This window comes from Corvus cornix, chromosome 1A (assembly GCF_000738735.6).
Source record: "Corvus cornix cornix isolate S_Up_H32 chromosome 1A, ASM73873v5, whole genome shotgun sequence".
NCBI lineage: Eukaryota > Metazoa > Chordata > Aves > Passeriformes > Corvidae > Corvus > Corvus cornix.
In genome coordinates, this window is record NC_047057.1 from 46,942,634 (window position 1) to 46,970,125 (window position 27,492).

Sequence of the window (27,492 nt, forward strand, 5' to 3'; positions counted from 1 at the left end):
AATTTTACTTTTTTAAGATGGTAATGCACAGATGAGAAATTAAACGAGATTTAGAACTAAAACATTTACAAATCAAATTACATGAGATAACATTCAAGCTTCAAATAAAATTTCACTCTATATGAAACACTGAGTGCTTCTCCATCAGGAGAGATGAGTAGGCTGAGTAGGGATAATAACCTTTCCTGGAATTTTTACCATTCTTTTTATCCAAAATCTACATTAAACACAGCAGCATAAGTTAAAACAACTGCTTGCAGGCATTTAATACAGTAAGTAATGGACAATACTGTAAAACATGGTCAATAGCAACTAAATGTGTTTAACTTTCCCACTCTGTGACGAGTCTGGGGCAAAATGGAATTATAAGCAAGGGAATCATTGCACATAAGGTAGACAGGAAGAAATCATGAGAGGGGGAAAATTCAGAAAGAAGAACCATAAATACAGATTCCCATCTTGCACTAGGACAATCACAGATCATACCACCTGTGAAGACATCTCCCCCCACCAAAAAAAAAATTCACAAGAAGCTCTGTGTAAAGAGAAGCATTGGCTAGTAAAGCTAATGAAAGGATCCAGGATCCAAACACTTCTGTGCATCCAAAACTCCTCCCTTCTCAGTACTTTGCACATACCTGGCAATATTCACCACGTGATCTGCCTTTTTAGTGCGAGGATTGATTCCTTGAAGCAGCTGCTCCAGTGGTGTGACAATAAGGGAAAGGTGGCTCTCCCGCAAAAGATCCATAAAAAAATTCTCCTTCTGTAGGGTTAAATTTAGAAGTGCAAGGCAATACTGTACAGCTTTCTCTAAATGCTTCTTCCCTGCAGTGCATGAAGAACATAAGAAATATAAAGAAGCAGCTGAATAAACTACCTTCATAAATGTCATTCATCAAGCCTTGCACCGAGAAAAAAAACCCTGTCAGTGGTTTACCAGTAGGAAAACTTCCCCCATAACACGATTCTTTTATATGCAAGAGATAGAAGCATCAAGTTACAGATATGCAATGTTAGCTTTAAATCCTACTCACTATACATTTTAACTTCACATGAAAAATGAATTCTAGGCACATACCAGGAAATGGAGCATAAGTATCAAGCTGCTTAACCCCTTCTTCTAGCAAACTAAGGCAAAGTTCCAGCATTGGGGACTCATTCAATAGATGATACATCAAATTGAATCCAGGTGGTTTATATGCTATTATTTCTTCTCCTAAAGACAGAAGGAGTAAAAAACAATATAACCTCTAATAAAAAACCCCTTCTATTACTTAAGCTAGTATAAGATATAAAATGTAACAGCCCCCATGGCTCTAAGCAACAACCTTGGTAAAAAGTCTTCAGAGATTTTCTTCATATAGAAGCCATTGAGGTAATATTAAAAGTTTGGGAAGAGATGTAATGGCAATTACCCTTACTTTTCAGTATTTAATAGCACATTTCAAATTTAACCCCAAGTAGATCTGACCAAAAAGAAACCAGAAGAAGTTTATATCCCACCCCCCCAACCTGCATGAAGACCCTGGATGAGGGAAAAAGCATTTCCAGAAGTCAAAGAGAACGTCCACTCAACTCCTAATCCTCAGAGGGTAGGGATAAACTCCCACGACTGCTGTAACAATGTATACAAAAATAAAACTACTAGCCTAAAATTCAAAGACCTTCATGACATGAAATAAAAGGAAAAGACTAATGCTTCTAATTCATCTAGGCTCTTCATAAACTGTGGTAGATAAAAGCAGAAAAGCAGTAAGAACCTTTTTTAACATGCAAGTGAGAACAAGGGTAGTTTCTTTTGGCACCATCTTTATAAGTGCCTTTCTTCCATTCATTCCATGTGTGCCACTCCATCACACACCAACAGACAAGCCATGCCAATGTGGAGCCACATACTGAATCCATTTGAAAAATTCATCTACTCAAAACTACATTAACCCATTTCTCCAACATATCACGTAACCCACAAATAATCATAACAAGTTGAAGGACTAGCTGAGGACAGGAACGAGCTAATGAATTCTCTGAGCCAGTTATGCTGCCAAGTACTATTTGTCAAAAAGTATGAGGCACAGAGGCCTTCTAACACTAAAGTTGTTTTCAATTAAGAACTGGTTCTCACAGCACTGCTACAAGAAAATCCACAGGCATCACGATGGAATTCATGCTAAGAAACTTTGTCTTAAGAAAAAAAAATTTAAAGCCCAAATAAGCCTTAGATTTCCTATAATGAGGCAACTGTCATCTATTTTAGCCTTTTAAAGAATAGTTGTTCAGAATTAAATTACTTCAGGTCACAATTCTACTGCTACTGTCTGCTTTGAATAATTAATATATCAATAGTATTAACAGTAAAGGATATCTCCAACACAATGACACCTTTGAATTGATCCTATGAATAGTAGTGATTTAGATATAGATCAAAGAAGCCCAGAAGAAGAAGCCAAAACTGAGGTGTTGTTTAAGTGTCAAATGTTGCTCTTCAACCGAATTGGATATGAAAGAAACAGAAGTTATCCTCCTAGTAGAGACAGGGAAGTAGAAAACAGTGTACATGAAACCCTATTGAGTCAGCAATGCAGATCTCAATACTACGTGGAAATTTTTTTAACATCTTCCTATCTCAAAGTCTTGGTCTAGCTTTCCACCAGCTTATTTGCAATATTAAACAAGATCCCAAGACAGAGCAAAACAAGTCACAATTCTGTCTGTCAGTGAACAAATAAACATTTGTAACCTTGTAACTCCACATATTGGTCCACAAAGTCTTCGAGTTGAGGTTCGTAGTCCCGCAATAATTTGTAAAACACTTCCAGGACTACCTCAGCTACTTCCCACTGCAGAAAATTACAAAACAAAGAAAAAATCATACACAGATTAAGACTGACCCCGCAACAACATGACCAAGATGACAAAGAACACAACACAGTGCAGTGAAGTACAGGACAGAAGGATGACTAGTATTTCAAAATTAGAAAGTCATGCAAATTACATTATAATTCATTATGTCAAAGAATATGAAAGGCCAAGCTTCCTTTCTGAAGTGAAATGGAATACTGAAACAGATTTCTTACCTATTTTAGGCACTATTATACAATACACGTATTAGAATATTGAAACTATAAGCAATAAGGAGTTCTTATTAGGTATACAGCTAAGAATAGATCAAGAATAGCCAGCTTCCAGCATACAGTTAAGCATGTGCTTTCATCCAGAAGTATTGTAAAACAAAGCCAAATCACTTGGTTCAGCAAGTCAGAAATATTTTCTGAGGTAACACTGAGAAAAGGACAAATCTGACTTGTATATTTGGGCATGTAATGTTCAGAAGTCATTAGCCATGTAGTAGACTTGCAGAATCCTGTAGAGCAAATTGAAATTTAGGAATATAAGCTTCTTTTTTAAAAAATACTTTATACAAGCTCCTTTGAAATATATCCTGACCCATGAGTTGAAATATCACCTGTTTACAGAATCAAAACACTATTAAGTGCTCTAGGTTACTTTTGCTGCATCAAACTTGCACAGCTTTCTCAAACAGATCTAAGCCACATCAACAGCTACATGCTCAGGAAAAGAAAAATATTTTCAAATAAAAATTACTTTTTCAGCAGCTCTCCGGTATGCCCTGGTGCGGAATCGGAGAAACACAGAATCCCTGAGGAACTGGAGATAGGGATCAAAGCCTGGCGGGCGGAGACCTGCTCCCAAGTTAGCTGGGAATGAACTCTCCACTAGTGTGCTGATGAGTCGACAGAAGGCGCGAGTTAAAGGATACTCCTCACATCGGGACTCAATCTCATTCAGTTCAACCTTCCCAGGAGGACAGCAAAAACAGGAGGAGACAAATCACAGATTTTGGGGAAGGAAGAAACATGTGAGAACAAATAATGTAATAGCATCATCTGTGAATTACTTTACAGTGAATCAATTCAGCAGCTTTTCTGCCTACAGTACAACACAAACAGAGCAAAAGCAGCAAAGCATCAGTACTGTTATTTCAGTTCAGCAATATGCATTCACTCCTCTCTGAGCTACTAGAAGATACACCTCAATATTTACCTACTTGCTTTTATTTACCACTGTTCTTAGAAGCAAAGTGAGCTGTACCAAGACATAACAAAAGTGAGTGCAATTTAGGAAAATCTTAGTAAGAAGTGCTCATGAGGAATTTGAGAGTTTAGATGCTGTTCTGTTACTAGTATGAAGCTGAACTAGGTGCAAAATGGATAAAAGTTTCCAGAAATTACAAGCAGGCTTGCAAGTAAGTTACAAAGCAGTGAAACAACAATGTCTATTAGGAAAGTTTCCCACGGGCACAGCAGTAGATGCAGCTTCTGCAAGTGCCTCCCAAATGCATATGCAGATGATCAGAGAGGCTGCCTAGGTACAGAGAATCTCTTACCTCAATACCAATTGCTTGTCTCTGGCCTGGACTTCTAACAGTTTGTAATATCTTCAAAACAGAAAGAGAAATGAAAACAAACAACACATTTCACACAATCGAAGTGCATCTCCATCATTTCTATCAGGAGTAAAAAAAAGATACTCATCACATTTTAGATCTAAGAAGAGGTTTTCTAAATCCTTTTAAAAGATAAAAAGTCAAGATTTTTCTCTCTGAGAGGCTGGATTATGTTTGACACATGTATTCTCCCAGCTTTACATTCTCCAAGATCTGCATCACATTTTCACATTAATGATTTTTATCTCATATTGGATAGGGGAAAGACATTTCTCTCATTATCTCTTACAATAGTGTATTTTAAGAAATATCATAAATTAGGACGCAAATATGGTGAGATGTCGTTATTGTCAGGGTCTCTTATTAGCAAGTAAAAATAAGGCAGCAGCTGCAGTTCAAAGAGGACAGTCTTGGTATTTCTGTATAAACCTGTATTTATGTAAAATAAGCACAGCCAATGAGATCTCTGAGATGATTCTGTAATTTTCAAAATTGTTCCAAAGTATTAACTACATTAAAAAAAATCATATTCAACAACAGCAAAAAGAAAATTTAGGAGGAAATGCAATACGATTTTGAATACACTACTGGCAATTTCAACAAACTACAATGCTACAGCTCTAAGCACTGAAAATCCTAAAATACCTGTGTATATTCCAGGGATTGCCAGAGTGAAGCAGCTATTTCAGGAGATCTTCCAAAAGCAGTAAGGGTTTCTAATAGCTCTGCTTTCAAAATAGGAGGAATGCTGCATTGTAGAAGTCCCAGGATGACCACTACTGGTGTCCACTGAGGGTGCTCACAAAGAGCCAAGCGAGCATTCTCACTCTACAGAGTTCAACAGAAAACAAAACTGCAGATTATTACTTTGAAGGTTTCTCATGTCTTACAGTCTCTAATTCACAGCTCAGTTCAGACTCCGCTTTGTACTTGAAGGTATGCAAAATGTCAAAAGAAAAGCAGACAATTCCAAAGCCAACCATTTTAGTTAAACAAAAAGCCGAGTATAAAGACTTACAAGCACTAAATTGTGCCTATCCACACAGAAAGATTATTTGGATAATACAAGCATCTTATAACAACCCACTTTTTTTTAGTGGACACACATTCATGGAATTAGTCTAAGTACTTTAGCAACTTTTTCAAGCATGGGTAGAGGGACTTTTATTAGTATTTCTATTACATACTTTCTATATATTCCTATATCCATATATTTCTATGAACTGACACTGCATTGGACATTCCCTAGGAACTTGTAGCAATTTTAGTCTAAGAACAGGCTCATCGCTCATGTAAGCTCACTAGAGACTCTGAGAAGAACCACTGGACAGGAACAAGCATTTAGCCTCATCAAATGGTAATTCCCTGCATCCTTAGAACAAATTTATCTTCATCCCAAATTATGATTTGATGATGTCAGGAAATACTAGTTTTAAGAGTTCCCTTTTCTCCATGTATGTCCAATGCTGATATTACAGCTCACACAGGATCACCCCATTATCTTTACCACCAAAGATGATTTTCAAAATATTTAGTTTTACTGATCTGATTCGTGTTTGTGTCAGCAAAACCAAGGCTATCTCACTATGTCATAGAACTTTTATGCTGCAAAGTCTGGTGGGTATTTAAGAGCAGAATTCCACACTACTCAGAATTACACAGAAAACTCACAATACAAAATTATGCATTGCAGTCTTATTCTCCTGGAATCCTCTTCCAGTCAATTCATTCAAAACATTTTACACCCTTGGTTTGGGGACATTTTAAATCATAACCCTGGAGGCAAGTTTCACAGCTGATCAGCTTCCTTATCAAAATTCTACCACTTCCTTTTGAATACAACTATTACTTTTGTTATTTCAACCTCATAAATAAAGGCAAAAAACTTTCCTACTTCTTAGTGATTTATTGCGGACATACCTCACTTCTGAAAGACATCTCCATTACCACCACCAGAGTCAAGAAAGCAAGAAAATCAGCAATACTAGCAACACAGGAAAGGGCATCATCTCTTTCTGCTTCACCTACACCTTCAATGTTTGGTCATTACAGTTACTCCTGATGCTTCCCATACTTTTGGAATTCACTAATAAAATGACAACTGCTAGGTAAATTTTCCTTACATACTTTTTCAGTCAAGGAGAATTTCGCAGCTGAATGATGATGATTCACAAGGAAAAAAAGTATTAACAAAGAAAACTAAATAAAAGGTTACTTACCCAATTGACTATAACAGTGGTCAGCTGTAAAAATGCAATCAATCCATCCTGTTCTTTCTGTGTGATGCCTCGGAGAGGCAGGTGACGGTACTGGACACTGTCTGCACTTGGCAAGTCTTTCCTTAAGTGCTCATGATAAAGCATCAAAGAGTGGAAGAAATGCTCCCAGGAGACAGGACTGCCACCTGCTCCTTGGATGTTTTCCGCTAGAAAAATGACAAACAGGTGACAAGATTTTCTTTTGACTCTTTCACAGGGTGAAAAGCAGGGTAGCTAAATTTAGAAGGAGAACTTTCTTATCTAAAGGAAAAAGTAAAGTTCAAAGAAAAGTTACTGTTTCCAAAATTAATCATTTTGGTTTGGGCATTTTTGCTTGTTTATGGGGTTTTTTTTGAGACAGAAAGGTGCTAATATGAAAAACTAGTACAAATAAGTTTTCTGGTTTATGAATTGGAATCTTTGCAGCATTATTTGTGTCTTCAAAGTAGGGAGTTTTTTTATAATTTGACCAATGCAAAATGAAGGCAAAACACAGGACTGACCAGCATCTCTTACTTTGAGAAAGTGGTGTTGTATTACATGTATCAAAAAATTCTAACTGAACAAAGTGCTTCTGAACAAAGTCAGCTCAGGAAAGTTACATTGTATATTTTGTAAATATAGCTAACTTTAAGACATGACTCATTTTTTGTTTTACAATAAGCAACACTGACATTCTGCATTTCTTATGGTGTAAGACATGGTTGTTTTTTAAAAAAAAAGCATTATTTCACTAGGTAAATTGCTTGCTAAGGTGCTCAGCCATCTAATTACCTTATCTGCTAGGTTTTTTTAACCAGACTACACTTTCAAGTAAAGCCTTCCAATTTCATCTTTGTACTAATAATAAAATCTTAAAAGTATGAGGCCACAATTCATCTCAAGTAAGTCTTTGCACGTCTCGAAAGAAAAGGAGTTGAGAAAGAGCTGAAGGGTCACTTCTCTTACCATGACTACTGCCATTGACTTTTAGCAAACTAAAGCAGTAATGAGCACACTGAGGCCCACTAGCCAGTCCCCGCAGCATTTTCAAGTATGGGATGTAAATTGTGGAAGGAAGTAGATCTCCCATTTGCCTAACAAACTTTGACAAGACAACCTAGAACAAATAAAGATCAGTGTTTAAAAAAAAAAGGTAAATCTGAGTATTTTAGGAAAACATTAGGCAGCAAAAGTCAGAGAACAGATTCTAATGTAATCAGGGCAGGGTAGACAGGAATGACAACTCCAATTTTAAAAAAGTTCCTTTGCAGACTGGCCTATTCAGTTAGACATGTTTGAAAGAGGAACTAAACAAAATAACTCGTGACTGCAAAGTATACTAACTCTCAAATTCTGTATTTCTAGTGATAAAATTTACTTCAGCTCCCAAAAGTTCCACAGGAGTATTATTAGCACATCTCACAATGCAAGGTAAGTGAGACCAGGAAAGAATCCAGTGTGCTTGTCAGTAACTCACACACAGTGGTTCCTTTCAGGGTCACACTAGGCTGCTTCAGATTGCACCTGGCCGTAATTCAAGTTGCCAGCATTCTGTGTGGGTGTTGGGATGTGTCTGATTTGTCTCGTACTAGGTTTTGCCTAGCACTGCACAGTCCTTCAAGAAGCATTGAGGGCTGACAGCACCCCAGGTATCCAAAGAGTTTTGGAATGTCTGCTTTGTCTGCTTAGATTGTTTCATCACTCTAATTTTAAGTTCTGTCTCTTATGGACTATAATTTTTGAACTTTGAATAATTAAAATATTCTTAGGATTTTTACCCCTAAAATACTATCAACTGCAGTTAATAAAGTTTTTTTTACAGCTGAGGAATTTAATTTCTCAGTTACATGAAAAAGGCACGTAGAAGTCATCAGACAAAAAACACAAGAGAACTATCAGAATCCATTTAGCAACTGTAATAGATCAAACCTAAATAACATTTTCACAGAGGTTTGTTAGTACTCTTTCTTTCTAAGTTTATTGACAGCCACGAATGGCTGGCAGTAGCTAATTTTATGGCAAGCAACAACACCCACGCCATACAGAGCAGGAGACATGCAGATAAGCCACTGAAAAAGGCTAAGGTCTTCTTAGAGGCTATCTGTAACAAGGATACCAAAAATTTTGTTGCTTGAGGGTTTTTGTTACTTTAGTTTCAAGTTACTAGTAGTTAGTCAAGAAAATCTAGATAACCTGGCGCTGAGGGGGCCGCTGGTGAGCTACCCCAAGGTAGGAGCCCATGATGGTGGACGTCTGCAGGGGCTCCGATGGACACCAGTACTCATGAGCAAGCTCCAGATTAAAGGGGTCTTTCCTATACAACTCAGCGATCTGTCAGGAAAAGGAAGGTGTTAGAAAAGTATCCTCTCCAGGAAGAAAAAACCAATTACTTCCAACAGTAAGCACTGCTTCTAGATTAGCTAAACACATCTGAGAGGCAAAACATCCCAGGGCTGGTGTTCTAGTTCTTAAAACCTTCTGAAAATGACAGCTTCTAAATAACAGTATCAGAACTAGTGACAGCCAGCAAAATTCAAAATGCACATATCAGTGAAAACATAATAACTTTCTATTTAATTATTATGGATTAAATCATTGCTAAGAAAGCAGTGTCATTTCTCCTTAAATAACCATATGCCTACCTTTATATATTAATTTTACAAGTTAGCCAGTGAACATACAAATTTCTCCAAGTAAATTTTTATTTCTAGTTCTTTATTTAAGTTCACTATATCTCTCTGAGCTGCTTAAGAAAGCATTTCACTACAGATTTTCCTGCTAATAACCTAAGGGAGCATCTTTGGAAAAGACTAATAATACAAGTTTTTAAGTTATCAGAAAATACAAAACACCACAGTTCAATATGCAAATCTGTTTGCCAATATGGATTTTTTGTAAAGTGCAGTTAAGTAACCTTAATAGCTAATATTTAAACAAATAGAATTACTTTTATTTCCGTTCTATTTTGGTTTTATTTTATTAAAAATATGAAAAAAAAAAATTTTTCTTTTAAATGTACATTTATGGTCAAAACTCTACTGCAATCAGGGAATTTGTAATTCCACTAGCCTTCATGGAGTCACCTTACCGAGCCTACTCTACAGCAAATACAAAACAGTCTTCTAAAATTCTCATTACAAATATATCAACACATGAAAATTATTTAAACATTTCAATTATTTATCAGAGTAATTGTCAACAGTGGAGTAAAACCTCTAAGACATAAGGAACAATGCACTATTTACTTACTAAAAAATAATTACGTGACATTATCATCAGAAACCAAGACAGTAAATTAATTCCTTCTTATGAAAAATTATAGAGAAGTGTCTATACTTAAGGAAAAAAAATTAATCCCAAAAGGGAAAGATCCAACACCATATGGTATCATTGAGACATGGGCTTTCAGATAACAAATGAAAGTCACAATCATTATTTTTGACAGTAATTTAGAAGAAAATAAGGCTTACTAGAAGCATTAAATGCTCCAGATCTCTCCGAAGGGAAATAGGTGGGTCGTTACCCATCTGAATACTCATGTGGATCATGCGAGCATCTTCATCAGCACGATTTCTCAGCTGTTTCACCTACAGGATTTATGAAGTGGAAAAGGAAACAGTGGTCTATATTTAGCTAAGAATGAAACAGAAAGAAATAATGGAATTGTCTATATGGCCAATTAAAACTAAGAAAGCAAATGTACTTGCACAAACATGACAAGAACACTCCATTTTCTATTTTTTCAATCCTCACTCCTCCCCAAAAGCTTGCACTCAAAGTTATAGTCAATCACTTGCTTACTGCCAAAGCCCTCAGCACATAGCAAAAGCCCTGAACTTGTATCACAGAAGTTTTTCCTAACTGACTTCACCAGATACTTTGGTTTGGCCCCAAAAGGTAGATCCTTTTCCTCCTTTTAATTTAAAAGCTAGACAGTTTAGGTTCAAAGAATGCTGGATCATTATTCACAAGGAGTGAAAAGAAACATGAAACAACGCAAAATATTGATTCCTGTATACAGATCTGCGGATAGCACCTTTCTTCACCATTAAAGACTAATTTACTTGCAGCTACTTTATGACTTGAAAAGTTCTGCACTGATCCCACTTTGGAGTTAATCTGTCTCAACTAGAAGCACTATCACATGTCAATAAACACCACAGGAAAAACAAGAGAGAAGAGCAAGAAGAACAGCAGCAATTTTTTTTAAAAGTAGCCATTTAATCAGCATCCTAAACTTCTTTGTGCTGAAAAAGCTAATTACTAAACAAAAACCAGCTGACATTTAATTTTAAATTCAAAAAGCTTTTGACATGAGACCCCAACAGAGGCTTATAGAAAGCAAACAGATGAGATTAAAAGTTAAGTTTAGTTAAATATTAAGGAGACACTGAAGAACAAGAAACAGAAGCAAGCAACCAATTCAACACATAAAAAATAGAACATGGTGACAGTCAACAGAGACTAGTTCATGGTCTATAATATATCTCAATGTGTGAAACTGAATGAGCAGCAAAATAATTGTGTCTCATCAGGAAAAAACAGTTAAAAAGTAATAATAATAAAGATTAAAAACTAGAAGTAACAGTGGAAAGGGTCAAAGCAAACTACCTAAATCAGTACACTAACTGAACAAGGACAAAACTGAATGTTGATAAGTTAAATGATTAATTATTTGAGGTACTAAAGCTAATTATCAAGTTCTGAATGAATGCAATGCAGTCAACAAGAAGATTTACCCAAATCATCACTGTCAAGCAGCTTAAATGCTAAAATTACGCACAAGAATTAATTAAAATGCTGACTTCGAGATTTAAATAAAACCGAACAAAAGTTACACAGATACGCAAAGCAAAATAAAGATTGCACAAAACAGACACTTCTTTTTACCTAAAATTTGAGATTCAGTAGAAATAGCTGAGGACATAAGCCAACCACTACCTAACAGCAGTTAAGACAAAAAGTTGCCTCGTAGGGCTATATCCCAATTGCCTACTAACAAAGTCTTTCCTGTGAAACAACTAGTACTGGCCTCTAGCAAACTAGAATACAAGTCAATGGTCTCATTTTGGCTTATATCCTGTATTAAAAAATCCTACTTGTAATAAACATCTCTCTTCATCTTCAGGCGTTAGCTACAACCAACTGTATATCTGAGGGGAAAAAAAACTCAAGCGGAAAAGAAATATTCTTCCCAAAGATAAAGTATCCGAGTCCATAATGAAATGAAGATAAGATATACCAACAAATCAAGCTACTGCCTTGGGATTTTCAGGCAGTTCTGCAGCTACAGGAGACAGGGTCACATATGCTCTAAATTTAATATGGCAGAAACTTCAGTCAGGGTCATTCTGCAGCCACCCATGTAATTATAGAGAGACACTTCTTTTGTAAAGCAATACCATTCAATGAATTGTCTCAAAAAAAGGTCCTCAGTTCCACACTTGTTTGCACCCAATTGTTTAAGGGTATTCCATAAATATTCCTCACATATTCCCCATATATTCAAAATATTCCCAAGGCCTACTGTGTCTGCATTACAAAAATCACCATTGTGTGCATCTTTCAAAGGATGTCCAAAGCCTCTTAAAAAATGGTAAGTGTTGGGTGCAGGCAGCTGTTGCAGCATAAATATAGCAGTAATTTATCAATATGAACCTGGTGGAACTGACATTACATTTGTTCTATGGATGTGCTTTAAAAAAAGCTTGAGAAAACAACATGCAACACCAACAAATTATAAATAAACTAGGATTAGACCTCAAAGCTGTCTATGTGTTTATATATGCCCTTAAAGGCTCACGAGGCTCAAATATTGCTTTTCCTGCCAATATTGTTCACATTCTGTAAGGTTATAATGAAAAAAATACTTTTTAAAATCCTTTTTGCACACTGAAAAAGGTAATTATTTGGCAACTCCAAATACAGCTCAACACAATGAAGGTCATAAAATAAAGCCTCCATTAATTAAATAGAAGTGTTTCCATGGAATTTTGATTTTCTGTGTCTAATTACAAGATCTTGCACAAATGAAACTTGTAATTCTTTAAAAATCCTTTTGCAGCATTTCTCTTAGACTGAAAACAGTTGCTTATTTTCACAACAATTGATACTACCAAAAAAGCAGAATCCCTCCCCTAAAATGTGGAAAAGACCATTAGTAAAAGAATAAACTAAAAATGAGGGACAAAAACCATAACTCAATTTAGGTTACACTACTGTCTGTATCAAACGATAAAAATATATTAAAAAAATCAATACATACATGCATAGCCATCAATTTCAGCATTCATTTAAATTTTAATCATGTAAAACAAACACCACTACGACCATAAAAGCTTGTTTTGCAAATCTCACCACACTGAAGTGTTTTAAAAAACACATTCTACTTCAGCGTGGAAAACAAACCCCGAACATTATGGCTTCTACAAAGTGAAGAAGTTTTCTGAAGCTGAGGCTTATGTCTGAATCTCTCTATGCTACCTTGACCAAATATTAGAAATAATATTTCTCAATAAGTGCTATTCACACAACCAACTTACTTTCATTGGCATGAGTGCAAGGAAGTCTGTGACAAGGTTATGAATTTTGCGAATGTAAAATTCCTCATGGTAGAAATTTTCAGATGCCACAACAGATTCAGTCAGGAAGAGGAAAACGTAATCAGCGATCGCTAGCTCTGCCATTGCCTCATCTGCCTCAGTGAATTCTGCAAGAGCTGGGCAACAAAATTCACAAGAGCAGATAAAGTAAATAACGATCTTTTACCAAACAAATATATTTCAGGATACATAGCTGACATGAAAATTTACATGCTTCTATCAACTCTTGTCTTTTTTCAGTCTATTGTTCTCCTGTACAGTAGAAAAAACAATTAATGGCAGATGATGACCTCAACTTTCTGCTTTAAAAAATGTTACAGTGCATATCCATTTACCCAAAAATAGCTAAGGTAGTGAACCAAGAATCACAAACCAACCTTAATTAAACATTAAATATAATGTTTGCATTTTCTTTAACAGATATTTTGAAGTAGACTCAATTTTGACCTAGAAGAAAGCTGGAAAGCTTGTGAAGCTCAGAGAGGAAAAAAGAAAACTATAAATAGATTTGTCCTCTCAAGATACTGAGGCCTGACGTCTACAGATGTAAAAAAACACAATCAGGAACTTACTCTGAATTTAAGCATTCAAATTATACTAAAGCTGAAAATGAAATCCTTGAGTTTTCCAGTACATTAAAATCTCTTTCACTTCAATGAGACACTACTACTGTCTAGTAAATAATTACTGCTATATCTGTGTACGTTTCAGAGCAATTCAATTCTCAACAACCAAAACCAAATACAGAGAAAGCTTTACATAAGTGTTAACAGTGATTTTATCATAAAGGTAAATAATAACACTTCAGAAAGGTAATAGATCCTTTGACTTACAGCACTTGCAAGCTCTGAATACCAATATGCAGCAACTGAACTTTAGAGTAATTTACCTGTCACATCAGAGAATTGGGATATTCCCCGCAACGTCAGTGCCCAGGCTAATCTAACAGTAGCTTGCAGGCCTGGCAATTTCCAGGGCTGAGACTCCTGAAGCCGAGTGTGGATCGTTGCTATGTACTGTCGTTCTGCTAGCAGAGGGAGTCGGTGCATCAAGTCTTCAACAACAAAAACACAAAACCAATACCCAGTAAACAAATGTAGGATTTTGCATGGGTTTTTTCACCAATTTGTTACTGATCAATAATAAAATTGCTTAAACAACAATTTATCCATTTGTACAACGTAACCTCTGGGAATGCTGCCAGCGTTACCTTCACGATCCTCTGCACCTTGTTCCAGAAAGCTGACATCAAAGCAGTAAAGGAGAGCCATAAGAAGAGACAAGTTCACGCCATCCAACGAGCCGTCCGCTTCCACTGTTACCTTCTCCAGGTAACTTATGAGGATTAGAGTGTCGTCCTTGCTCAGAGGTGACTGACAGGTCCAGACAAAGAGACTTTCAGCCAAGGACTGTCGGCACTCTTTAATGAGATCAGAAACCTTTAAAAGACAAAACAAAAAAAATCCAGTGAATATACCTATTCTGGTAACAGGTTCAATTTGTCCTTCTCAGTCAATCATGATGACTAGCTTAAACTAAAAATCACCCTAAAGACAGCAGCTACAGAAAATGTTGTGTTTATGTGCTAAACAACAAAAGGACACTTCTGCTTGTCAATTGCATTTATATTCCCACATATTTCATGAGAGGTGTGAGTAGATACCTGGGACTATGACTACACACAAACCAGCATCCCTGTCAAGGGCAGGAGACATCAATCTACACAGAATTTACATAGCTATAAATGTATCACACAGAAGTCACATTTCCTGTCTCTAATTACACAACTGCACTGGCAGTTACCCCAGATACAGTCAGCCTTCCCCTTGCCCCAAAAAATGAATCTTAAGGTGAAACTAAGGTAAATTAAGGTAATTTAAGACAAATGAGAAGGATATTCTTTCCATAGTTTCTAGGTTCATAGCAAAAGTGTCAGACTAGTTCTTTATTCAGTGGAAAATAAATTGATTTATTATTACACAACGATTTTTAGGCAGATCGCCCATTAGAAAGGAGTTCAAAATTTAAAACAATAATGTTTAAAATCTTCCTGCTAGAAAAAAATATGCTGCAGTTAGTCACAGTGTCAATTAAGTTCAAGAATTACAAAGATGACAATGTATTTTCAAGCAATTTTATTTGACTATTAGAAATGCTTCTGTTCATATTAACACAATGGGATTATTAAGAGAATTATTCACCTGACTCAACTTGGTTTCAATCTGTGTTAATAATTTGTGAATTAGTTCACTTTTCTTATGCCAATAGTGTGGATAATGGTGGTGCTGATAACTTAAAATACAGACTTCAGAATTTAAAAAAAAAAGAAATTTACACATAGTGTAAATACTAGGCTTAGATTTTTACTGTTACAGTTCTTCACTAAAAATAAGGCATGCCCTAGCATCTGGGAGCAACAGTAAAATAGAAATCCAGGAAGCAAAGTGAATCCCACACTGATATTGCACAAGCTGTGGAGCAGTACCTGTGACCTCAGACAGCAGCAGACTGTGTGCAAAGGTAAAGAATTCTCTGTAGTCTATTCTAATGTGCTCAGTAACACAGAAGAATATCCATGCTTGGTGAATTTTACCTCTTTACGATGCTTCTCACTGCCCAATCCTCGCTCTCTCTGGAGTTTATCAAATTCATTGTTCAAATCAATGTGAGACACAAGTGTAAGGATCTTCTGAGTCAAACCCTGCTCCATTAGGTCATCTGTAAAGCGTGTTGTCATGGAAATTAACTCTTGACTATAATGGAAAGAATATAAATTTAACAATTAATCATAGCTTTGCAGTCACAAAGGACGTTTAAAATAATGAATCCCATCAAACATATTTGATGACAAAAAAATGTACAAATAATTTACATACAGAGAGCAACTAAACGTGCATTGCTAATCAGTAAGCAGTGCAGTCCCAAACCATTATGCTGAATGGGTACAAAGTCTTTAGGTAGCTGTAGGTTCAAGAACATGGAATATGAGAATACAACAGGGATCAGGTACTTAAGATTTCTATTAAAAGGAAAAAGTACTACATATAAGATGCACACAGATCACAAACTCACAGGCTCTTTCTTACTAGTAAATGCAATTGTCCAGACACTGCCCTCAGAACACATCTTTTCATCTTTCTCTAGCCAACCAATCATTGTGCACTGGAAGCAAGCAGTGTGCACTGCTTTCTTTTTCAAGGCAAAAAATACTAGCATACAATGTTCACCAGCAGATGCTACATTCCTTCTAAGTAAAGGTAGGAGAACAATTCTCTTTTGTGGTACACAGAAAGTCAGAAAACAGCAGGGTTCTCAAATACTGAGCAATCACCACTAGTTAGAGCAACAATGACTGGGAGAATGTCTGAAGCAAAATATTGTCAAAAGGTGAAGTAGCATGAAAGAAATGGAAGTAAAATAGATATCCTTATAATCCAATAAAAATATGTGCAAAAAATGATTCTGTTTAAAAAACAAACATGAAAGCAGCTGCATCAGGTTATGAGAAACAAGCAAATTTGAGACTATACATATTCCCTCTAGTCTAATTAGTCCTAAAAGCACTCAAAACAAATAACTTTGATCAGCTCATTGCCCTGATACAGACCTGAGTTCCAATGTCCACGTCTTGCCTTGGCGTGACTGGATGAGGGTTCGTAGTGAATTGGCAATGCATCTTTTTCCATCCCAGTACAAAAGAACTGCCACTAGACCTCTTGTAAGGCCAGGAAAATGAGGCTGCTGGTGTTCTCCTAGTGAGTGAAAATCCACAGAATAGTCAAAGAAAGCTGAACATACAAGCCTTGATAACAGCTCTAAACCTTTGTATTTCTAATTGAAATACAAATACCGTATTCAAAGTAAGTGTGGTTATTCACTATCACTTTGATTTGTTTCAGACACTTAAAAGAAATCCCAGATATTTTGGGTGCTATTGATAAAATTAATATTTAACTTTTAAAACATACAAAAATTGTTTTAAAGTGCAAGTCCATAAATATCCTAGTCCAAATGGTATTTGCCACTGATATGTACCCATCTTAATAATCAATTCAAGCTGATTATCATAGAAGTATCTTTTATTCAAAATTAAGTTTTCTATCTGAAATTACATTGAAAATTTAAGTTCAAAAGAGAAAGTGAGGCTGACTTGAAGATGGCTTTCCAAAGGCAACAAATTTGCAAGCTACTTCTTTAAAGAACTTTTCAAGTTAACAACAGTAGCTAGTAATAACGACTAACAATTATAATTTAATAACTCTGAAATCAATCTTCTACTTGCAAAGAATGTGTCACTCTCCAGAATATTTCTCTTACTAATCAGTTATTAGACTACAGAGTCACACAGCAATGCATAGCTAATACATAATTTGAAGAATCAGTATCTATCACACTGCTTTGTGGAAAACTTCTCAGTCATGTTTTATTTATGTTTAAATTCAATGATATAGAAAGTAAATAGTAAGACTTCCTCAGAATATTCCCCTTTTGCAATAGCTGAGTGTACAAACATTAGGGATCATAACACTGCTATCATATGACATTACAGTGAGAACAGATTTCTTTTTAAGAACATTGTGTTAGGAAGCTAAGGCCTTCACTGCATCATGCATTTACATTAAACATACACTTAAATAAGAAGGCCCAATTTAAGCTGCATTTCTCCAGCTCTTAAATATTTTCCCTTCTCACCAGCTAGAAGGAGCTCAACAGCTGCCAACTCTCCAATATCAAAGAGGTCACTGAGGATAAAGGCTTCTCTGATGAGCTGCTCCGGCAAAAGCCTAGTTCCCTGCTGACCCTGGATAGCAACTCCTTCTGTGCTTGCTTTCTGAATTTTCTCATGCTGCTGAACATTTTTTGGCTGCAAGAGAAACAAGCAAGTTTCAATCTTTCAAACAATCAGAAGTTATTCAGAATGGCAAGATCAAATACTGAATACAGCTTTACATGTTAATCCTTCCTCACAAATACACTTCTGTCAGGATAGGTCATCATCATAAAAACAAAGGCAGTATTTTTAAACAAAGAGAGTAAAGGCATCCTAAATATGCTTCATGCTTGGAGAGCAGAGTCCCTTTAGGAACGTACGAAAAATAATCTTATACAATCGGTGCTGACATTTAGTTTACTCAAAATAATAGAAGTTGAAAGTATACTTTGATGCAATTCTCAACAGGAATTGGTATCAACTCAGTGAAAGACATCTGGGTTGTTGCTCAGAACTGTTGTGTTACTCCCAACTATTTTCTACATCATTCTTTTTCCATTAAACTGAGATGCTAAAATATACTGATGAAACTCTATAGCTATCAGTTAAAAAAAGCCATCCACTACTGAAGAAATAACACCCCTGAAAGAAGATGTATTTCTAGTTACTCCTTTATGATCCACCAGCCAGGGAACAGGGAGTCTTTTCACATTATCTGGCATTCCAAACAAGACACATTCTGTATTTTTTAAGTTCACCTGTTTTGTGTGTTTGTTAATCTGACTGGAACATGAGCAAAACAAGACAAAATAGCTTTGTGCTTTATTTCAGATACACAAGAGTAACAAAAAAAGTTAATATCTGACTGATGGATCATTAGATACTTTTACTACTGCTTTCAAAACAGCACTCAAACAATGAGAGAAAAAAATACATCACAGATAAAACTCTCTGTAGAAGATACAAAATAATATGTATGTATTATTTTCTCCCACTTAATACTATTTGTATTCTTACAGCAGAACAAGACTGATATAACACATCTATATTATGTACTGTAAAAATGTCACATGAAAAGAATGGTCAGGGTCTAAAATGGCATGTAAGACAACAATATAAGACAGAGCAAATCATCAACTCTCCAACTCATTCCAGAAGCGAGCATTAGTCCAGTACCGGATTTCTGAAGAGAGAAATGAAGTCAGATTTGTGCTTCTTTAAAACTTGATCGAGACGATGCACAGCTTCAGGCTGCCTTTTCCAAATGGCATTCATTACAGTCTGCCATATGTCCTTATATGGACCCCACAAGCTTGCAGCTAAAAGAAGAAATAAAACAATGTATTTGAAATAGAGAAAGGAAGAAAACAAATTATTTATACACTGTTTTCAATAAGTAGACTCTTTTTCAGTTTACTGTTACACCCATCAAGAAAAGTATATTTTCCTTTCTTAAGGCACAAAAAAACCCCAACAACAACGATGGTCTGATATAAAATTTAATTGCATTTAAAGAATCAAAAAAAGAATCAAAAAAGATGATGTATGCACCTAAATTCTGGTGCTCAAAGTCATCTTGTAAGGATACTTACAATACAGGTATTCGGTCAGAAAAGACCTTCAAGAACACAGAGTTTAAGCATTAATCTGGCACTGCCGAGTCCACCACTAAACCATGTCCCCAAGTGCCACATCAACATGTCTGCTAAATCCCTCCAGGACTGTGACTCTACCACTTCTACAGAATACTCCAGAAAAGGACTACCTTCACTATTAGCTAAACAACCCATCAAATCAAAACAAATACTCTCGCATGAGAGCAGATGGCTAAAGAAAAATGGTTTCAACCATTTCCAAAGATTACTACTTGAGTGAGCAAGTTGGGAAAACCATAAAGCAGTTCAAGCAAAAGCAAGCTATTTAAATCACCCTTATTGCTCCTACTTTGTCAGAGATGAACCAGTGTGTACTGAGCTAAGTCATCTGGAAGGGGTGTAAAATCCTGCCTCACTAATCAGAGAAAAACATTGGCTGTCAAGAGAGAACAAACTCCTTTGATTACTCAAACTAAAATTGATATCCCTCCCAACAATCAAAATGCAAATCTCCCAGGCTTCAAAGTAGCTCTAGAATGCCAGATCAAAGACTGTCATACTTAAATGGTGAAATCTACACACTTAACTGGTGAAGCCATTCATGCTGAGTAGCTACAGAGAATTTACAAATGACTGAGACAGCACATTTAGCAGTGCCAGTATGGCTGTGTTGGGTCAGCCTGTAAAAAAGGGACAAATTCGTCTTTTCTGAGCATCAGTGTTTTAACGCATACAATGTTACCCCCACCTAGAAACAGCTACTACTGGATGCATAATTTCACACTCAGCTATAACTGACTCTCCCACATAACTTCAGAGTTCAGAGACTTATTTCCACTTGAAATTGTCTTTTCACTCTTATTACATTACCAAGTCCAATAAACACCAGCAGCAAACCACAGCGTCTGCCAAAAACTGTTCAACTACTTCCCTGGCCCATTTGCTTGCTCTTGTCCCTACCACATAATTGCTTTGCACCAGCCCAAACACATGTACTGCAAGGCATTAGAACAAATTAAGGATCTAACTTCTCTAACCAAAACCTAATCCAAAAAAAAGTTTATTTTCAGCAGGATCACATCTACAACCCAGTTTGCTCTGCGATGGCACAAAGATGGATTATTGCAGAGAAAGGAATCCCACCCGGGATGGGAAGAGGTTGGACTTTAGCGACCACGCTGACTTTTTCCCACTTAAGCCATTCTATTATTATTAGTTTTAGAGGCTGACCATCCCATTAGGGACAGCAAGGAAGGAAAGGATGCATTGCTTCTTTTGGCAACAACAGCAGTTGACACTTACACCTGAACTTTTTGCCAAGTTATAGACTCAACCATGATATGTCTGCTCCCACAAACAATATACTATAACCTAAGGCAAATTCTTCCTTAGTTCTAGTGCCACATCCCCTTTTAATTTTTCCCATATTTCCCATTAAAAAACTCCCTCTTCCCCTAGTTTTTTTAATTATAAGGCTGTAGACTCTCTTGCTGTGTAATTTATTAAATAGTCTCATTAGAACTACTCCAATCCTCACTTCAACAAAGTCATAGTTTTTTATGAAAAGTCTTTGCTTTATTACTGCCTTTCTGTGAGGCTACAGGGATGCAATCCATTCTGTGAGATCAAAATATATTCTCTGTAAAATTTGTTCCTTGCTTGCCATGGGAATGGAGGTTTTAATTCTATTAACTAGAATTAATAGTGACTATTAACTGTCACTACTGACATACAAAACCTTATTTACAGACCTTTTGGCCTATACTCCAGTGACAACTGTTTTTCCACAGGGTCTCCATTCTCCTTCTATTAACCTAATGAAGCTCAACAATAATAAATGCAACATTTTGCCCCCAACACAGAATCACTGCACAGGCTGGGGACCAAGGAAGCTGCTGGAGAATAGCTTTACAGAAAAACACCCAAGTGTCCTGGCAGGCAGGAAGCTGAACACCAGTCAGCAGCACACGCTCATGGCAAAGGCTGCCTGCAGGCTTCAGGCTGTATTAACAGCTGTAGCCAGCAGATGCAAGTGATTATTTAGGCACTTCAGAGTCCTTCACTCCCACACTGTGTCTACTTTTGGGCTCCTCAGAGAAAAATACAGAAATAATGAGCCAGAGAACGGGATGAGTGAGAAGCTGAAAGAACTGACCTGGTTCAGTCTTACAAAAAGAACGCTAAAGAGGGATGGGGGCTTTGTTTTCTCTAACTACTGAATGACACTATACTTAGAAAGCAGAGACAGAGGTACCCCAGGACAAAACGAGCAGCAACTGACACAAGCTGTGATAACAAAACTTCCAATTGGGACGGTGAGGGTTTCCAGGTCCTTAGCAATACTCAGTGGATGAGAAACCAGCTGCACATTTCCAGACTCCATGTGCACCACTGAGCAAAATTCTGGATATATTTCTCTTTTGCCTCCTACACCACACAGCATTAAGAGATGAGCGTAATACCGAAGTGACGCGTAACCACGTGTACACCGAGTTACCACGGTCCTCTCTAACCAAGGAGGCCTTCGCAGCCTGGTATGACTCCCCGCCAGGACCAGCCAGGCGCGGCGGCAGCTCTGACCGCGGAGCTCCATCGCCGGGCAGCTCTGCGCGGCCCGAGCCCGGGCACGGCCGCACGGGAGGCCGCTCTCCCACCGCCTGCCCGCACACCGCGCCGCGCACCGGGCGCCCGCAGCCCTTCCCCGCCGCCCGCTCGGGCCTTCCCTAGCCGCCTCGGCACACCCGGCCTTCCCAGGGCGGCCGCCCCCGGTTTCGCGGGCTCGGAGAAGAGGCGCAGGGCCGGGGAGTGGGACGGCCGCGGGGAGAGGCAGAGGAGAAGCCGCAGCCCCACGCTCAGATTGTTCTTACCCGAATTTACCGCCAACGGAGCCGCCATCTTGACGAGAGGGAGGCGCGACCGCGGCGCCGGCGCCCGAGGAAGGCCCAGCCAACCCCCGCCCGCCGGGCTGCGGGGCCGGGCCGGGCGTGCCGCGGCTCCCGCCCTTGCTGGCTGCGGCACAGCACAGCTGGTGCCGATCACGAGGCGGCTCCGGCAGCGGCTCCGGCAGCGGCTCCGGCAGCGGCTCCGGCAGCGGCTCCGGCAGCGGCTCCGGCAGCGGCTCCGGCAGCGGCTCCGGCAGCGGCAGGGACAGCCCCGCGCCCGGGCTGACGGGAGCTGTAGTTGCACGTTGATGGTTCATTGTGCCTCGAGGCGGCTGCGGGAAAGGGAGAGCGCCGGGCTTCTGCATTCCCGCCTTCGCTCCTCTGATGTAAATAACACATCGATTCCGTGCCGTTCCTTTTTTCTTTCCCTTTCCACGCCACGTTCAAGGGAGTCTTTCCTTCCAAGCCAAGCCCTGCCCCATAAGCCGTTTTCACTGAATACGGCTAAATACCCGAATTCAGACACTGCACTAGGAGATACATTTATTAGAATATTTTAGTTTATTTTTTTAACCGAAAAAAACATATTACCAGGATGGCTTCAGCTTCTCTGGTTTCTGGTTGAAGTCTTAAAAAAATAGAGTCAATAAATAATTTTGAATGTGAACTAGGGTTTACAATCTTGTATAGGGGAGAAAAAATAAACAAAAAAAACCACAAACACCAGCTCTGGTAGGAGTTATCCTATCAAGAAAGCTGCATTTAAACTCCAAGTATGTGCAAGAAAGAAAAAAAAAGTACCAGGCATGAAGAAAAGAAAACAAAACATTTTTATACATTTACATATCTGGAACTGAGGAACAAATACCAGTACCTTAGAAGTAGTCTGTGTCTGACATCAATTTACCATTCTCTGTCCCAGTAGTAATCAACTTTCTTACAGAAATTCCTTCCTGTATCACCTTTAGGATAAAAGATTCCACCAAAAGTGGAGTTCATTTTTAGTTCTAATAGTTTACCCTTTTGAACTTTTTTAAAACAGTATTTCATGGTTGCAAAACCATGTCCAATGAACTAGACCTATGGGAAATTGGCAAAATAACTATCTTTCCTTCTCTAGATCCCCCATATAATGGGATGGCAGAAGGGGTAATGGTCCCGGGGTGAGTGAATTGGCAAGGCAGCTATAAAAAAAAAGAGACAGAAAGTAGAGAAACTGTGTCACAAGCATTAATCAGAAGAGGAGAGAGAAATGGAGATTTTAGAAAAGAAAAAAAAAAGTCTGTCCTGTCAAGAACAGCTTCTCTCAGTTCAACAGATGAATCTGTTCTCATTAATTTGGCCTAATTTGTTGATTTAGTCAAAGGCCCCATATTTCTTTGAGATTTACCCTTTCCTGGTCTTAACCATGAACAGACTAGACCTATAATGATGAGAATGATAGTGAATTGTTCATTTTAGTCTGGGAAATGAAGAATGCCAGGCAAAAGGTAAAATAAGCGAGGGTATTCCACAAGCAGCTAAACTAAAGCAGCCTTGGTACCTGGGCAGAGCATTCCTGTATCCTCTCCCGTGCACCCTTCCCTGCGAAGCCATAGTTCTGCTCCTATGCTGCCCACGTGCCACCTCAAGACCCATAACTATGAAAGGCAGGTATCATGACAGACTTGGAGATGCATGTGCTGATCATCTGGCCACAGCAAATGTAATGAGGTTTTGCTTCAGTCTTTCCTTCCACAGTGATTCTAATTTTGATCTTTTTCCTTTATACATTCCCCAAGTTTCACAAAGTTTATGAGCCCTTTAGCCTTCGATCAGATTAGGTTGGAATTGACTCAGAAATTGCAACAGGTTCAAAAGTTACTGAAAAAGTTTGGCATACAGTGTGATTTCATAAGCTGTGTTTCCTTAAGAAACATGAACTTTTAAAGAAGAGAGAGAAATAAATAATTGAATTTTTTTAAAAAAAAAAAAAGCCTTTCCCAGGCATTAAGAGCTGTCATATTTCTTTTGGCATTCAGATACAGCCAGATTGCACCCACTGTTTTTTGAACTCTGTTGAAGGAAAAAATCCTTTCTAACCACTGCACATTTAGTATTTTAAGTTTCCAGATAATTCTTTCCTCTCCTTGCCAATTGACCTAGGGTCACATAGCAACAAGAAAAAAAAAAAGACAGCCTGAAATAGTGGATGGCAAGGGGTAGGTCACTGGGCAGCTTCACTGGGAAGCTTCTGAACTTCAGAAGAAAAAATACCACATTTAGCTCCAGCTGCACAGCATTTATTATATTCTTTCTCTGTCAGCAATGTGGTATTTTAATGCAAAATAGTTGTGACAGTTCAGCTCCTAGTACAGATGAAGTAAGAGAGGCATCTAGATACACCATACCATACATTCTGCGCATGTTTTTATTGGCATAACTGCATCCATCCATCCATCCATGCTTTAATGAGTAGGGAAGTCCATGAATAGTAATTCTTGCTTATTCTTGCTTTATTTGCTGTCCTTTAATTTAGGTTCCCATTGTTTACCCAGGATCACTGGCTGGTTTGGTAGTCTATTTTTGACAGGTCACTATAGGGAAAGAATACCTCATTCCTCTCCCTAAAAATAGCTCTCAGCAAGTTCTCCAATACAGATGGGTTCAGGAAGGGACACCAATGTCTTTCATCCTTAATTACTAGACAGAAATCTGTGAAGTATCAAAGGTAGGCTGACACTAAATACCTGGGGTGGATATTAATTCCCCTTGATTCCAGGGAGAGGAGGTTCCGAATTGCCCGTAGGGTAGCAAATTCTGCTTGTGAGGTGAGAGACCTACATTCATTTCTATGGGTGGAAATAACTCTCAGTAATAATTAAATTGAGCTGCACAGTGGCAACCTACTCTTTGACTGTAACTTGTAGGTGGTTTGTGATGTACTACAGGTGTAACATTCTTAATTTTGATAGTATTATATTTAGTGGTTCATAGTCAAATCATACGTCAAGATACAAAGATAACGATGATGATGATATAATTTACTCTCTTTACATGTTATTATTACCAGGAAGAATAACTATTAGCCAAAAAAAGAGTATTGTTCAAATGCCTGAGAGGCCCTGCTTAATTTCCTACCTTTAATCTTCAGTGTCATTATGATCACATCCTTCACATCTCCATCACATGATGGAGAAAAATGAAAAAAGGCTTTTCTGCATTGCAGCTGAAACTGAGAAAGTTGCCTTGTAAAAGTGCATCTACATAAATAGACCAGTCCTTGCATTGTGGAATATGCCTCTTTCCCAAAAAGCCAAAAACATTTCTGGCTACTGATTAGACCATAAAACTTCCTGGAGCTCTTGTTTTGACTAACTCTGTGCATCTCAGCTTACTGTTTTGTAAAAATGTGTATAACATCTCACAGCAGGCCTGGAATGACAATTGAATGGATCTGCAGCCTGGCTCCATCATGTGAACAGGAAAAATAATGTATTTTTGCATCATGTTAATTGACAGAGTAAAAAGTCCTGAATTCTCTTACTATGCCAGCTAATTTTCCTAGAAACTTCTTAGCTGGCTATAATCCTGTCTTTGCTGCAAAAAAGTGTGCTTTATACATTGAGATAGTTAGCTTGGCATCACATCTTAGAAAAAAGTCTGAGACCTTTCCCTGCAGCATTTCTCAAGGAAATAACTTTGTAATTTCTGTCTTTCATCCTAGATATTTCTAGTGTCACCATGGTATCTAAGCTCATCAAAGAAACTGTGTGAGGTTGTCGCTAGCTCGTGTAAGTGGTTTATCTAGTCAAAAGCAACAATGAGCTAAACATTCTTAAAGTTATGTGAACACCTTTCTTGGGGGTCAGGGAGCAGGGGGAGATGAGCTGAACAACAGCAAGCACTGCCCTTCCTGTGTAGGTGAGGGCAATTACTGACTATAGGCATCTGACCAGAAATAAATGCCTGAATAAACAGTATCCTGCTTATCAATTGGGTCTTGATCCTTGTTCAGGCTTCAGAGGTAAAATGAAAATGCTGTTCTTGGCTCTGTGATGTATTTTGAGTCATTTTTTCCCTAATTCCCACTTTGGGGCCCTTAAAGCTATCTGTCTTGTTTCTCTTTCTTCTCCATCCCAGAATGAAGAATAGCCTTTCTTTTTTTGTAATAATTTCTCCATTCAGTTTCTGAGGGCAATGAGGCAGTTATTAGCCCAGAAGGTAATCTGATTACTGAAAGGATGTAGCTGCTAGTGATTGACAACAAGAGGTGCAGTAACCTACAACCAATGAAATGCTGGAAAAACAAAGCATAAGCAAAGTGGAGAGATTTGATATAGTACATAGAAGCCTTGGCACATCAACTGCCTTATTGATATTCATTCTGTTCAGGGATTTACATATCAGATTTCAGGACAGTTGATGTTTTTCCAAGTTGCCAGTTTCACAAATTCAGGCTTTATCCTGTAATTCACTCTGAGCACTTTCTAGAGCATGTTGAATATATTCTACAGTGACTTAGACACTTCTTTCATCCTTTTGGGCTCCCATCAGAGAATGGGTGGGTTGGAAGAGGTGCAAAGCTACAAAAGTGTAATGAGTTCACTTGGGCAACACTGAAGATGTGTAAAGTTGCACAAAACTCTCTGTGCTAATAATGTAAAGCAGAGGGTTTCTGTAACTAGATATAATGCAAAAAATGGGAGAGGAAGCATCTTGGCAGTCAATTAAGCTAAACTGAAATAAATCATTACTTTATACTTACAAACTGAGTGAAATGGATATAAGAACCATTGAGACTGAGGAAAAGGGTATCTTGCAATGCCATCTCTACTGCAATGTAAAATTCCTTCACAAATTATGCTGCCATTTTGTTCATTATCTTCCCAGCACTGTCCACTTCTTTGGAGTTCTCTGGGCACAAGACAAGAAGCATCCTGTAGACAAAAGATGTATGCAAAATATAGCTTGTGCACTTCTGACAATTTCTTACTGAAATAATTTCCCTGTCC

The 27,492-nt window shown here is 37.9% G+C and overlaps 1 protein-coding gene across 1 annotated transcript in view; it reads right to left on the reverse strand.

Annotated features, from left to right (window-relative positions):
• Window positions 1-22,556, reverse strand: part of NUP205 (nucleoporin 205) — a 47,524-nt gene extending 24,968 nt beyond the window's left edge. Inside the window, exons 1-18 of the mRNA XM_039571673.1 lie at window positions 22,484-22,556; window positions 19,198-19,340; window positions 18,003-18,174; window positions 16,918-17,062; window positions 15,904-16,063; window positions 14,521-14,749; window positions 14,200-14,364; window positions 13,251-13,426; window positions 10,179-10,295; window positions 8,902-9,039; window positions 7,675-7,825; window positions 6,688-6,893; window positions 5,114-5,296; window positions 4,409-4,459; window positions 3,607-3,816; window positions 2,741-2,840; window positions 1,082-1,219; window positions 639-828 (exon numbers count right to left, since the gene is read on the reverse strand). Coding sequence (XP_039427607.1) covers window positions 639-828; window positions 1,082-1,219; window positions 2,741-2,840; window positions 3,607-3,816; window positions 4,409-4,459; window positions 5,114-5,296; window positions 6,688-6,893; window positions 7,675-7,825; window positions 8,902-9,039; window positions 10,179-10,295; window positions 13,251-13,426; window positions 14,200-14,364; window positions 14,521-14,749; window positions 15,904-16,063; window positions 16,918-17,062; window positions 18,003-18,174; window positions 19,198-19,340; window positions 22,484-22,511 — 2,702 coding nt within the window. The 5' untranslated portion in view covers window positions 22,512-22,556. The remainder of the gene's footprint in view (window positions 1-638; window positions 829-1,081; window positions 1,220-2,740; window positions 2,841-3,606; window positions 3,817-4,408; window positions 4,460-5,113; window positions 5,297-6,687; window positions 6,894-7,674; window positions 7,826-8,901; window positions 9,040-10,178; window positions 10,296-13,250; window positions 13,427-14,199; window positions 14,365-14,520; window positions 14,750-15,903; window positions 16,064-16,917; window positions 17,063-18,002; window positions 18,175-19,197; window positions 19,341-22,483) is intronic.
• Window positions 22,557-27,492: the final 4,936 nt, after the last annotated feature.